At 44.3% G+C, this 15,265-nt stretch overlaps 1 protein-coding gene across 3 annotated transcripts in view; it reads right to left on the bottom strand.

Annotated features, from left to right (window-relative positions):
- The window catches only part of znf536 (zinc finger protein 536), a 650,381-nt gene that overhangs the window by 166,369 nt on the left and 468,747 nt on the right, over window positions 1-15,265 (bottom strand). For all 3 annotated transcript variants that reach the window (XM_061893538.1, XM_061893539.1, XM_061893540.1), the window contains one exon: window positions 11,343-11,507. In XM_061893538.1, coding sequence (XP_061749522.1) covers window positions 11,343-11,507 — 165 coding nt within the window. The remainder of the gene's footprint in view (window positions 1-11,342; window positions 11,508-15,265) is intronic.

The raw sequence follows: 15,265 nt of genomic DNA, 5'->3' as shown, positions 1-15,265 counted from the left end.
TACTATGATGATTAACTGGGTTGATGACTGTATTATGCTGATAGTATATATTCGTACCATGATTTAAACAAGTTGAAAAACATATTCGGGTGTTACCATTTAGTGGTCAATTTTACGGAATATGTACTGTACTGTGCAATCTTCTAATAAAAGTTTCAATCAATCAATCATGCATATGTGACAATAACACCCACTTTAGAAAGTGCAGTGCACACAACAGCTGTAAACCACGCCCCCTCGCAGGTCTCAAGGTTGGCAAGTATGCTAGCAACACAATAGAAAGATAATGGATTTCCCAGAATTATCCTAGTAAATGTGTCTAAAAACCTCCGAATCGCTCCCAATGCAATCGCCTTTTTTTTTTTTTTTTAATGTAGCCGAGTGTCCTGGGTTCGCATAATTTGGGTACTGATAACATGATAAATGGGTTGTACTTGTATAGCACTTTTCTACCTTCAAGGTACTCAAAGAGCCTTTGACACTACTTCCACATTCACACACACATTCAAACACTGATGGAGGGAGCTGCCATGCAAGGCGCTAACCAGCACCCATCAGGAGCAAGGGTGACGAGATTGGTACTAGGTGGGCCACTCTCCCACTGCGCCACACCGTCGATAAAATAATAAAAGGGAGTCATGAGAGCAGGTCCGGTCTCCACCACTTCTTTATTGTTCCCTTCCAGGCTAAGACCGTTTTTTTTATATTTTATTTTAATCTTCTATTCCCCCCCCCCCCCTCCCCCCGTTTACCTGTATGTCATCTTTTTTGTAAGGGGCGCTGGAAGCCGGCAGACCCGTCAGCGATCCTGTTCTGTCTCCCTGTAATGTTTGTCTGATCTTGAATGGGATTGTGCTGAAAATTGTAATTTTCCTGAAGGAACTCTCCTGACGGAATAAATAAAGTACTATCCAATCTAATCCATCTAATTCTTTACACTTCTCTCCATATACCTCAGCTTCTTCAACAACCCACCTTTGTATAGACCTCTTACGTCACAGCCCTACAGCAAGCCTGGAGGGACACCCTGAACTGTCTGTTACATTAACTTTATTCATTTTTTTTAAAGTCCTTCACTCTAAATTTCCTCATCCACGAACTTTCATCCTCGCTCAAATTAATGGGTGAATTGTCGCTTTCTCGGTCCGGATAGCTCTTGCTGCTGGAGGCTCACATTGTAAACAATTTTCAGATATGAGGAGCTCCACAACCCGTGATGTCACGCGCACATCGTCTGCTAGGCTTTTTTTTTAGCGACCTAAAGTTGCGAATTGTATCGTCGATGTTCTCTACTAAATCATTTCAGCAAAAATATGGCAATATGGCGAAATGATGAAGTATGACACATAGAATGGACCTGCTGTCCCCGTTTAAATAAGAACATCTCATTTCAGTAGGCCTTTAAAGTCAAGCACAAGAGATGAGCTTTTAACCCAATAAGTGCTCCTGCTGTGAAGCCGGCTCGCCGCTGATTGAATAAGGAAACGTCCCTGATGCAAATTACCATCCTCCATTCCTCTAACTGGACAAAATGATATTCGAGCAGGCAAATTAGACACAAATTAGACTGATAGGATTTTTTTTTTTTTTTTTCTCCCTCCTCTTAAGAGCTCGTTAATGCGCGCCGGGGCCAAATAAAGACGAATGCGTCCAAATAGGACGCGTTCGTTATGTTTGCGGACGAGGAGCGTCCTCCAAGCTGTCCGTTAAAATATACGGCAGGGTCTTGGAGGACCATTTGGAGCGGAGGAGACATCTGCTCCGTCATACGTCAGGGGGGCCTGCTGTGACATCTGGGGAGGCTACTGTATCCTGCCTTGCTACATTACACACAATTTACAGCTAAAGGTCATTATGTTGCCGTTAATCCACTTTTAATTGATATCCGCCGCAAAAAAAAAAAATTGACGCCGCCCGGTTAAAAATAGGACGCTAAGTTTGATGAGGAGACAACCAGCGTCTTTGTCTACAAACCCCGTTTCCATATGAGTTGGGAAATGGTGTTAGATGTAAATATAAATGGAATACAATGATTTGTAAATCATTTTCAAGCCATATTCAGTTGAATATGCTACAAAGACAACATATTTGATGTTAAATAAATAAATGATAAATGGGTTGTACTTGTATAGCGCTTTTCTACCTTCAAGGTACTCAAAGCGCTTTGACACTACTTCCACATTCACACACACATTCACACACTGATGGAGGGAGCTGCCATGCAAGGCGCCAACCAGAACCCATCAGGAGCAAGGGTGAAGTGTCTTGCTCAGGACACAACGGACACGACGAGGTTGGTACTAGGTGGGATTTGAACCCGGGACCCTCGGGTTGCGCACGGCCACTCTTCCACTGCGCCACGCCGTCCCTTGTTCAATCCAATCCAATCCACTTCATTTATATAGCACATTTAAACAAGAATAACGTTTCCAAAGTGCTGCACAGCCATGTTTAAAACAATTGTAAAAAAAATAAAATAAATAAATAAAAAAAATAAAAAAAAGTATATATACATATATATTATGCTCTACCAATGACTGAATAAAAACAAAAAATAAATAAATATAAAACCAATAAAAACCATTTTCAAACTCATAAAAAAAAATTTTTTTGCAAATAATCATTAACTTTTCTTTGTTTTCATTTTTATTTGTCTCATTCATTGATGTGCATTTAGAACGATACATAATTACATCACAATTATACAATTTCAATTCACACAATTCCTGAGAAGGAGCAGGATGAAGAAAATCTTATCATTTCCTGCCCCCTTTGACAGCCGTGAAGTGAAGTGAATTATATTTTATATAGCGCTTTTTCTCAAGTGACTCAAAGCGCTTTACATAGTGAAACCCAATATCTAAGTTACATTTAAAGCAGTGTGGGTGGCACTGGGAGCAGGTGGGTAAAGTGTCTTGCCCAAGGACACAACGGCAGTAACTAGGATGGCGGAAGCGGGAATCGAACCTGCAACCCTCAAGTTGCTGACACGGCCACTCTACCAACCGAGCCCATTACGTCGATGGCGAGCTACCAGTCGACCGCGGGGGGTGTGTTAGTCGATCTCCAGCCAGGCTTTAAAAAAAAAATAGAGCTAAAAATGAGTGATCATCAATCTTCACCAAGACGTCACTTAAATGACATTCACGGTACCGGAGGGTCTTGTGAGATGACGCTGGCTGCTGCAAGATCATTATTATGAAAATATGACCGAGAGGAAGGCCAGAAACACTTTTTATTTCAACAGACTCTCCGTCAAAACTCTAAAGGCCGACTGCACATTTCCTATCTTCACAATAAAAGCCCTGCTTCATGCTGCCTGCGCTAACTAAATACAGAGTCTCGGAAAACTGGCGTGCACAAGTGATCCCTCAGAAAGGATAAAACACAGCTAGTGTTTCCGAGACTCTGTATTTAGTTAGCGCAGGCAGCATGAAGCAGGGCTTTTATTGTGAAGATAGGAAATGTGCAGTCGGCCTTTAGAGTTTTGACGGAAGTCTGTTGAAATAAAAAGTGTTTCTGGCCTTCCTCTCTGTCATTTTTTCCTAATAATGAAGTGGCAGCAGCCAGCGTCATCTCACAAGACCCTCGGGTGCCGTGAATGTCAATCAAGCAAGCTACGGAATTTGCCGCCAATGTTTTTCTTGTAAAGTGTATGGAAGCTGGATGAATTAGATGCCAAAAACCAACCACTTTCATGTGGTATTGTACAGAAAGGACAACTTTTTTTCTCCTCCATTTGAAAATGTGGGCGTTATCATCATTACTGTCTGATTCCAATCAATGCAAGTCATCAGAATCAGGTAATACACCAACTTATATTCTTGTCTTTGTGAAAGAAAGACATCTATATGTGTTACACATGCTTGTATTATCATTAAACACATTTAACTTGTTTACAAAAATGTCTCTTTCATAAATAAATAAATATAAATGATATATATAAATGAGGTAGATCCCCTCGAGTTGGTCAATTGACAAGTAGCTCGCCTGCAGAAAAAGTGTGGCCACCCCTGTAGTCCATTATCTTACTTCATGAATATCATTTAAGCCGACACATATATCCAAATGTAATGAAACAATCAAAAACAAAAAACACAACAAGTGCAAAACTTCATAAAGTATAAACCAAACCAAGAAAATAATAGTAATAATATACACCTCACGGAATGACACAGAGCAAATACAAAACCAGACAAAAAATACGTAAAATAATGAATAAGATGGACAAGAGTTTTCAGTTCTGTCAAGAGCGACACGTTCCGGAAACATGAAGACCGCTGACAAAGGGCGAGACTTTTTTAGCCAGGCCTGATTGCGAATGCTAAGCTAAGGTAGCGGTTTGCTTTGTTGTCGTCAATGTCACGGCTGAAGCTCTCAGGTCCTGCTTGATTACAAGGTTAAGGTAAGGTTAAGTGACGTCATACGCAAATACGGTGTTAGCTTTCACTGTTATGCTGATGACACCCAACTCTACATGCCCCTAAAGCTGACCAACACGCCGGATTGTAGTCAGTTGGAGGCGTGTCTTAATGAAATTAAACAATGGATGTGCGCTAATTTTTTGCAACTCAACGCCAAAAAAACGGAAATGCTGATTATCGGTCCTGCTAGACACCGACCTCTATTTAATAATACAACTTTAACATTTGACAACCAAATAATAAAACAAGGTGACTCTGTAAACAATCTGGGTATTATCTTCGACCCAACTCTCTCCTTTGAGTCACACATTAAAAGCGTTACTAAAACGGCCTTCTTTCATCTCCGTAATATCGCTAAAATTCGCTCCATTCTGTCCACTAAAGACGCTGAGATCATATCCATGCGTTTGTTACGTCTCGCCTCGATTACTGTAACGTATTATTTTCGGGTCTCCCCATGTCTAGCATTAAAAGATTACAGTTGGTACAAAATGCGGCTGCTAGACTTTTGACAAGAACTAGAAAGTTTGATCACATTACACCTGTACTGTATATACCTTTATATACATATATACATACATATATACCTGTACTGGCTCACCTGCACTGGCTTCCTGTGCACTTTAAGGTTTTACTACTTACGTATAAAATACTACACGGTCTAGCTCCATCCTATCTTGCCGATTGTATTGTACCATATGTCCCGGCAAGAAATCTGCCTTCAAAAGACTCCGGCTTGTTAGTGATTCCCAAAGCCCAAAAAAAGTCTGCGGGCTATAGAGCGTTTTCCGTTCGGGCTCCAGTACTCTGGAATGCCCTCCCGGTAACAGTTCGAGATGCCACCTCAGTAGAAGCATTTAAGTCTCACCTTAAAACTCATCTGTATACTCTAGCCTTTAAATAGACTCCCTTTTTAGACCAGTTAATCTGCCGCTTCTTTTCTTTTTTCTCCTATGTCCCCCCCTCCCTTGAGGAGGGGGTTCGGTCCGATGACCATGGATGAAGTACTGGCTGTCCAGAGTCGAGACCCAGGATGGACCGCTCGTCTGGACCCAGGATGACCGCTCGCCTGTGTATCGGTTGGGGACATCTCTACGCTGCTGATCCGCCTCCGCTTGGGATGGTTTCCTGTGGACGGGACTCTCGCTGCTGTCATTGGATCCGCTTTGAACCGAACTCTCGCGGCTGTGTTGGAGCCACTATGGATTGAACTTTCACAGTATCGTGTTAGACCCGCTCGACATCCATTGCTTTCGGTCCCCTAGAGGGCTCCGTTCGGGCTCCAGTACTCTGGAATGCCCTCCCGGTAACAGTTCGAGATGCTACCTCAGTAGAAGCATTTAAGTCTCACCTTAAAACTCATCTGTATACTCTAGCCTTTAAATAAACCTCCTTTTTAGACCAGTTGATCTGCCGCTTCTTTCCTTTACTATGTCCCCCTATTTCCTATACTATGTCCCCCTATGTCCCCCCCTCCACAAGGGAGGGGGGGGACATAGGGGGACATAGTATAGACATGCTATCTATACTATGTTTGCGCTCCTCTTTCCAACATGCTAATTATGCCATGTTAGCGCTCTTCTTTAACAAAATTCTAACTATGCTATTTTGGTGCTTCTCTTCTCTTTGCCAACATGCTAACAATAGCGTGTTAGCGCTCCTCTTTCCCAACATGCTAACTGTGCTATGTTAACACTCCTCTTTCCAACATGCTAACTATTCCATGTTAGCACTGCTCTTTCGCAACATGCTAAGTATTCTATGTTAGCACTTATTTTTACCGACAAGCTATCTAAACTATGTTTGCGCTCCTGTTTCCCCAACATGCTAACTATCCTATGTTAGCGCTCTTCTTTCCCAACATGCTAACTATGCTACGTTAGCGCTCCTCTTTCCCAACATGCTAACTATGCCATGTTAGCGCTCCTCTCTCCCAACATGCTAACTATGCTAGGTTCGTGCTCCTCTTTCCCAACATGCTAACTATGTCATGTTAGCGTTCCTTTTTCCCAACATGCAAATCCTGCCAGGTTAGCACTCCTCCTTCCCAACATGTTAACTATGCCATGTTAGCACTGTTCTTTCGCAACGAAATTTCACAGTATCGTGTTGGACCCGCTCGACATCCATTGCTTTCGGTCCCCTAGAGGGGGGGGGGGGGGTTGCCCACATCTGAGGTCACTGGCGTCCCACTGGGTGTGAGTTTTCCTTGCCGTTTTGTGGGTTCTTCCAAGGATTTCGTAGTCGTAATGGTTTGTACAGTCCTTTGAGACATTTGTGATTCGGGGCTATAGAAATAAACATTGATTGATCGATTAAGAGGCTCTCAGGTGCTGCCTGATTACAAGGTTAAGGTAAGGTTAAGTGTCGTGACAGAACCCCCCCTAAAAAATACATTTAAAGACGATGCTCTCAGGCCTGAAGAAACTATTGTCACCACAGAGGACCTTTTTCTCCCCCCCCCCCCCTTTAATGATTATTATTTTGCGGCACACAGCTGCTGGCTGCTAAAGAGTGTCTTGTCCAGAAGGGGACAATCTGGCCCTCTAATTGCTGTCACTGAAGCCTGGATTCATTATGTGACTTTCCCATTAAAATGTGAGCATTCATTTGTATAATGAAATATCACCCCGCGCGCCGTGTTCATTAGCACGCTGCTAGCTACCTCGCCCAAAAAAATAAAATAAAAATAAAAAAGGCCCCCCCTCCCCCGCTAATGGATATTTGCCCACCGCCCCTCCAAGATGAAACGGCGTTAGCCCTTTCAACTTCTTTTTTTTTTGCGGTAAATTTAAGCTCACTTCGTTTCTTTCAAGCGGCGGTTAGCGCCTCGTTAATCTCTGTGCAGGCGAGGCGAGGATCCGGACCCCCGCTCCTGGTCTCGATCAGGACGTCGGAGCCGTTAGCCGTGATTTACGAGCGTCCAGAAAAACATCCTCGCCTCGCCGGCCTTCAGCGCCTTGTCCCGCGCTCAAACTGAGTGGAGGACGACCAGAGGGAGGCTGTGTCTGCTGATGCTATCTGAGAGGAGGGCAAAGACATGCTAACCGGAGCTTCATGCTAGCTTCGAAGGTAAACAAACGCTAGCTAGCTAACTGGCTAGGATCATACGCTATTAGGTCTGTGCTACTAGCTTGGAACGTTACACGCTTCTCTTTCCTAGCATGCTAACTATGCCAGGTTAGCGCTCCTCTTTCTCAACATGCTAACTATGCTGTGTTAGCACCCTTCTTTAACAACTTTCTAACTATGCTATTTTGGTGCTTCTTTTCTCTTTCCAAACATGCTAACTATGGCGTGTTAGCGCTCCTCTTTCCCAACATGCTAACAATGCCAGGTTAGCGCTCCTCTTTCTCAACATGCTAACTATGGCATGTTAGCGCTCCTCTTTAAGAACTTTCTAATTATGCCGTGTTAGCACTCTTCTTTAAGAACTTTCTAACTATGCTATTTCGGTGCTTCTCTTCTCTTTCCAAACACGCTAACAATAGCGTGTTAGCGCTCCTCTTTCCCAACATGCTAACAATAGCGTGTTAGCGCTCCTCTTTCCCAACATGCTAACTATGTCATGTTAGTGCGTCCCTGCAAGTCCAACACGTGGACTACTATGAAGGTCAGAGGAGGATTACAAGCAGGGTGGTCTCTTTAGCTCACCACAAAATGGGAAAAGAAAAAAAAGGCAGAGTTGAACTCTGCGAGTCTGAATGAAGAGAAAAGTGAGCTATGATTTTTTTCAGCTGTTCAGGATTTCCACTCGGAGCCGCGAGCGCCTCGGCACCGGCAGGATTACGGCGACGTGAGGTCACCGCCATTTTCAAGATGGTCTCCAGGAAGTGAGGCGGACATGAACGTGTTTCATGTGTTCATCACATTGCGGCCCAACAAAGACTCTCACATCTCTCTGATCCTTTCTATTTTTAATGGAGTACGCATTGAAAAAAATAATCCACTATGGGGCCAAAATAAATTGTAAGTTGGAGCACTTTGGTAAAAAAAAAAGGTGAGAAACACTATTGACTGGGAGTCTTCAGTGAAGTTAAAACGGAGCTTAAATATTCATTTATATGAAATATTTCACATTGTTTTATATATATATATACATCTATATATATATATATATAGGTTTATTTATTAAAGGTAAATTGAGCAAATTGTCTATTTCTGGCAATTTTTTTTAAGTGTGTATCAAACTGGTAGCCCTTCGCATTAATCAGTACCCAAGAAGTTGATCTTGCTTTCTTGCGAGAGTCCAGTCCATAGTGGAGCCAGCAGGAAACCACCCCAAGCTGGCCTGGGGATCGCGTCAGGATCCCCCGGGAGGAGCTGGACCAAGTGGCTAGGGAGATGAAATCTGGGCTTCCCTGCTTAGGCTGCTGCCCCCGCGACCCGACCTCGGATAAGCGGAATAAGATGGCCGGATGGATTTTTTTTTTTTTTTAGTTCTCTGCTAAACAAATTTCTACATTGTCATGATTTTGAAGGTGAAAACTTCCGAAATATCGGCCGCATTTTTTTATTTTTTTAATTGCCAGTTTGTGGCACTCGTGGGGGGAAAAGTTTGGGCACCCCTGGTTTGAACGAAGAGGTTTTTCTGTATTTGTAACATTTTCCTCGAGTGGTTTGACCTCAAAGTCACCTGGTAAGTGCTGCTATTTGAGTTATTTTTAGAACAGGCCAGTGGGCGACTCATCTGGTCCTTATGGGAACAGATCTAACATAATGGTGAGAGTCCAGTCCGAAGTGGATCCAATGTTCCAGCAGGAAACCACCCCAAACTGGCCTGGGGATCGCGTCAGGATCCCCAGGGAGGAGCTGGACCAAGTGGCTAGGGAGAGGGAAGTCTGGGCTTCCCTGCTTAGGCTGCTGCCCCCGCGACCCGACTTCGAATAAGCGGAATAAGATGGCTCTTTTGGATTTTTTTTTTTTTTTTTAGTTCTCTGCAAAACAAATGTCTATATTGTCATGGTTTTGAAGGTGAAAACTTCTGAAATATCCGCCGCAATTTTTTTATTTTTTTATTTGCCATTTAGTGGCCCTAGGGGAAAAAGTTTGGGCACCCCTGGTTTGAACGAAGAGGTTTTTCTGTATTTGTAACATTTTCCTCGAGTGGTTTGACCTCAAAGTCACCTGGTAAGTGCTGCTATTTGAGTTATTTTTAGAACAGGCCAGTGGGCGACTCATCTGGTCCTTATGGGAACAGATCTAACATAATGGTGAGAGTCCAGTCCGAAGTGGATCCAATGTTCCAGCAGGAAACCACCCCAAACTGGCCTGGGGATCGCGTCAGGATCCCCAGGGAGGAGCTGGACCAAGTGGCTAGGGAGAGGGAAGTCTGGGCTTCCCTGCTTAGGCTGCTGCCCCCGCGACCCGACTTCGAATAAGCGGAATAAGATGGCTCTTTTGGATTTTTTTTTTTTTTTTTAGTTCTCTGCAAAACAAATGTCTATATTGTCATGGTTTTGAAGGTGAAAACTTCTGAAATATCCGCCGCAATTTTTTTATTTTTTTATTTGCCATTTAGTGGCCCTAGGGGAAAAAGTTTGGGCACCCCTGGTTTGAACGAAGAGGTTTTTCTGTATTTGTAACATTTTCCTCGAGTGGTTTGACCTCAAAGTCACCTGGTAAGTGCTGCTATTTGAGTTATTTTTAGAACAGGCCAGTGGGCGACTCATCTGGTCCTTACGGGACCAGATCTAACATAATGGTGAGAGTCCAGTCCAAAGTGGATCCAATGTTCCAGCAGGAAACCACCCCAAGCTGGCCTGGGGATCGCGTCAGGATCCCCCGGGAGGAGCTGGACCAAGTGGCTAGGGAGATGAAGTCTGGGCTTCACTGCTTAGGCTGCTGCCCCCGCGACCCGACCTCGGATAAGCGGAATAAGATGGCTGGATGGATTTTTTTTTTTTTTTTTAGTTCTCTGCAAAACAAATGTCTATATTGTCATGGTTTTGAAGGTGAAAACTTCTGAAATATCTGCCGCATTTTTAAATTTTTTTTATTTGGCAGTTTGTGGCCCTCGGGGGGGAAAAGTTTGGGCACCCCTGGTTTGAACGAAGAGGTTTTTCTGTATTTGTAACATTTTCCTCGAGTGGTTTGACCTCAAAGTCACCTGGTAAGTGCTGCTATTTGAGTTATTTTTAGAACAGGCCAGTGGGCGACTCATCTGGTCCTTACGGGACCAGATCTAACATAATGGTGAGAGTCCAGTCCAAAGTGGATCCAATGTTCCAGCAGGAAACCACCCCAAGCTGGCCTGGGGATCGCGTTAGGATCCCCCGGGAGGAGCTGGACCAAGTGGCTAGGGAGATGAAGTCTGGGCTTCCCTGCTTAGGCTGCTGCCCCCGCGACCCGACCTCAGATAAGCGGAATAAGATGGCTGGATGGATTTTTTTTTTTTTTTTTTTTTTTTTTAGTTCTCTGCAAAACAAATGTCTATATTGTCATGGTTTTGAAGGCGAAAACTTCCGAAATATCGGCCGCATTTTTTTATATTTTATTTCCTAGTTTGTGGCCCTCAGGGGAAAAAGTTTGGGCACCCCTGGTTTGAACGAAGAGGTTTTTCTGTATTTGTGTCATTTTCCTCGAGTGGTTTGACCTCAAAGTCACCCGGCGTGTGTGTGTGTGTGTGTGTGTGTGTGTGTGTGTGTGTGTAGGGGGGGGTCGGCCCCCCCTGACCGGGGTAGGAGGTGACATCAATGAGGCCCGGCGTCGCACGCACGTCCCCGAAGTGAGGACAGAGAGGACTTTGTATGGTCATTGAGGGTCAAGCAGCATGGCGGTGATGTCATGGCGCCGCACTGAGGCCTCGTTGTGCTCCACGCGGGAAACACACCGCTTAAGTCGCCCTTGTGGACGTGACCTGACGCGGGAAAAGGTGAGCCGCCAATCAAAGGCGGCGGGGGAGGGGAGGAGACGTACCTGTGTGTATGCGCAGGTGCACCTTGAGGTGGTGGGAGGTGCGGAAGGACTTGCCGCAGTAAGGGCAGTCCTTGGAGGCGGAGCCTACGGTCCGCTCGCGATGCTGCGACACCGAGGGCGGGACGCCGGCGGCCGCCTTCGCCGCCGCCGCCTCCTCCCCGACATCTGGAAGCAGAGGGAAGACAAAGTGGTGTCACGTTATCATCATGGCGTTATCATCATGGCGTCATCATCATGGCGTTATCATCGCCACATCTGGATCGGCACCAAGAAAAGCGAGGCGTTCACACCGCTAACCAGGACTCCTCTTTTTATTTTTATTTTTATTTTTTTTGGGACAAAACTTTGTGTCAGTGTCATGAAGACTCCCAGCATGCATTGCGGTAGTTGCTGTCATTATGTAGTATCAACGTCCACTACAGTGGACATTTGGGATTTTCTTGTGTGTGTCTCTGCGATGAGGTGGCGACTTGTCCAGGGTGTACCCTGCCTTCCGCCCGATTGTAGCTGAGATAGGCGCCAGCGCCCCCCGCCACCCCGAAAAGGGAATAAGCGGTAAAAAATGGATGGATGGATGGATGTTTTTTTCTCGTCAGTTACATGTTTTGGAAAAAAGTACCCTATTATAAAACAAAAAGTACAAACGTCCACTGCAGTGGACATCATTTTTTGTGTTTGTTTTTTTTCTCATCAGTTACAAACCCCGTTTCCATATGAGTTGGGAAATTGTGTTAAATCAGGGGTCGGGAACCTTTTTGGCTGAGAGAGCCCATCCATCCATCCATTTTCTACCGCTTATTCCCTTTTGGGGTCGCGGGGGGCGCTGGCGCCTATCTCAGCTACAGTCGGGCGGAAGGCGGGGTACACCCTGGACAAGTCACCACCTCATGGCAGGGCCAACACAGATAGACGGACAACATTCACACACTAGGGCCAATTTCAATGTTGCCAATCAACCTATCCGCAGGTGCATGTCTTTGGAGGTGGGAGGAAGCCGGAGTACCCGGAGGGAACCCACGCATTCACGGGGAGAACATGCAAACTCCACACAGAAAGATCCCGAGCCTGGATTTGAACCCAGGACTGCAGGACCTTCGTATTGTGAGGCAGACGCACTAACCCCTCTGCCACCGTGAAGCCCCAGTTGTCCATCCATCCATCCATCTTCTTCCCAGTTGTGACTAAAGAAATCAAATTTGAAGGCTTTTTTTTTTTTTACGCCACAAAAGAAGCACTAGTGACTCCTTTGGTGTCCCACAGGGATCAATCTCCAGCCCACTGTTGATTGTCCCTCATTTCCTCACACACACACACACACACACACACACACACACACACACACACACACACACACACACACACACACACACACACACACACACACACACACACACAGAGGAGCCAGGGGAATAAACACTATCACGGGAGCCCTCAGAAAACGTTGAGTCCTACAAAGATTTTTGTCTCCTTCAAATATTGAACTGTTTACAAACCAGAGTTGTGTTTTGCACTAGCGAATTGTGAGGTGCTGGAATCGCCGGGTGAAATCCATCCATCCATCATCTTCCGCTTATCCGAGGTCGGGTCGCGGGGGCAGCAGCCTAAGCAGGGAAAACCATACTTCCCTCTCCCCAGCCACTTCGTCTAGCTCTTCCCGGGGGATCCCGAGGCGTTCCCAGGCCAGCCGGGAGACATAGTCTTCCCAACGTGTCCTGGGTCTTCCCCGTGGCCTCCTACCGGTTGGACGTCTTTGCTATGTTTTTTCGTTTTGTTGCGCCCTAAAAAGTGCTAATACTTTAAGTACTGTACCAATCGGGCACCGGCTGTTTGGTCGTAACGTGCATCTTCGTATAGTTTTCATCCACAAATTCAGAGGTGTTGAAGTCGCCATGTAAATTCGCTGAAGCTAATCATTAGCATGTCAATGTACATTAGCATTTTTTTTGTGTGTGTGTGAGTGAAAACCCATCAACACTTTGTGAAGGGAGAATTTAAACTTGTAACAGTTTATGGTGTGTTGGCTAGTCAGTTCAGTCTTTGCTAAGTTTTTTCGGTTTGTTGCGCCCTAAGAAGTGCTAATACTTTAAGTAGTGTACCAATCGTGCACCGGCTGTTTGGTCGTAGCTTGCATCTTTGTTGTAGTTTTCATCCACAAATTCAGAAGTGTTGAAGTCGCCATGTAAATTCGCTGAAGCTAATCATTAGCATGTCAATGTATATTAGCATTTTTTTTTGTGTGTGTGTGAGTGAAAAACCATCAACACTTTGTGAAGTGAGAATTTCAACTTGTAATAGTTTATGGAGTGTCGGCTAGTCAGTTCAGTCGTTGCTAGGTTTTTTCGTATTGTAGCGCCCTAAAAAGTGCTAATACTGTAAGCAGTGTACCTATCGCGCACCAGCCGTCTGATTGTAACGTGTAACGTCATTCACAAATTCGGAGGTGTTTAAGTCGCCATGTAAATTCGCTAATGCTAATCATTAGCATGTCAATGTATATTAGCATCAGTTTGTTTTTTTTATGAGTGAAAACTCATCATCACTTTGTGAAGTGAGAATTTTAACTTGTAATAGTTTGTGCTGTGTTGGCTAGTCAGTTCAGTCTTTGCGAGGTTTTTTCGTTTTGTTGCGCCCTAAAAAGTGCTAATACTTTAAGTAGTGTACCAATCGTGCACCTGGTGTTTGGTCGTAACGTGCATCTTTGTTGTAGTTTTTATCCACAAATTCAGAGGTGTTGAAGTCGCCATGTAAATTCGCTAATGCTAATCATTAGCATGTCAATGTATATTAGCATCAGTTTTTTTTTTTTATATGAGTGAAAACTCATCAACACTTTGTGAAGTGAGAATTTTAACTTGTAATAGTTTGTGCTGTGTTGGCTAGTCAGTTCAGTCTTTGCTAGGTTTTTTTCGTTTTGTTGCGCCCTAAAAAGTGCTAATACTTTAAGTAGTGTGCCAATCGAGCACCAGCTGTTTGGTCGTAACGTGCATCTTTGTTGTAGTTTTCATCCACAAATTCAGAGGTGTTGAAGTCGCCATGTAAATTCGCTAAAGCTAATCATTAGCTTTTCAATGTATATTAGCATTTTTTTTGTGTGTGTGTGAGTGAAAACCCATCAACACTTTGTGAAGTGAGAATTTCAACTTGTAATAAATTATGGAGTGTCGGCTAGTCAGTTAAGTCGTTGCTAAGTTTTGTCGTTTTGTACACCCTGGACAAGTCGCCACCTCATCGCAGGCTAATATACATTGACATGCTAATGATTAGCATCAGCGATTTTACATGGCAACTTTTAACACCTCTGAAATTTGTGAACGACGTTACACGTTACAATCAAACAGTAAAAAAAACAAAACACACTCAAATATTACACTAACGTACATCTTAGTTGTAGTTTTAACTCCCAAATTTGGAGTTGTTAAAATCGCTAATGCTAACTGCTAGCATGTATATGGCATATCCAATGCAAATTAGCATTGAGCTAACACATTTCCAAAAGCGGTGCTAAACTGCACTGTTGAGCGCCAAGCGCTTGAGCTAAAGTATCAAAATGTGGCGCCGTTTGATAAAAGTACCGAATTCAAATAGCTATAGTTATAGCTCGGTTGGTAGAGCGGCCGTGCCAGCAACTTGAGGGTTGCCGGTTCGATCCCCGCTTCCGCCATCCTAGTCACTGCCGTTGTGCCCTTGGGCAAGACACTTTACCCACCTGCTCCCAGTGCCACCCACACTGGTTTAAATGTAACTTAGATATTGGGTTTCACTATGTAAAGCGCTTTGAGTCACTAGAGAAAGAGCGCTATATAAATATAATTCACTTCACTTCACTGACGGGAGTATTGCGATACTTTGGAGTAGTTTCCTGACTGTGTGCTTTTAAAGACCTACTGAAAGCCACTACAAGCGACCACGCTGATAGTTTATAT

Source organism: Nerophis ophidion, linkage group LG02 (assembly GCF_033978795.1).
Source record: "Nerophis ophidion isolate RoL-2023_Sa linkage group LG02, RoL_Noph_v1.0, whole genome shotgun sequence".
NCBI lineage: Eukaryota > Metazoa > Chordata > Actinopteri > Syngnathiformes > Syngnathidae > Nerophis > Nerophis ophidion.
This window is presented reverse-complemented; position numbering and strand designations above follow the sequence as displayed.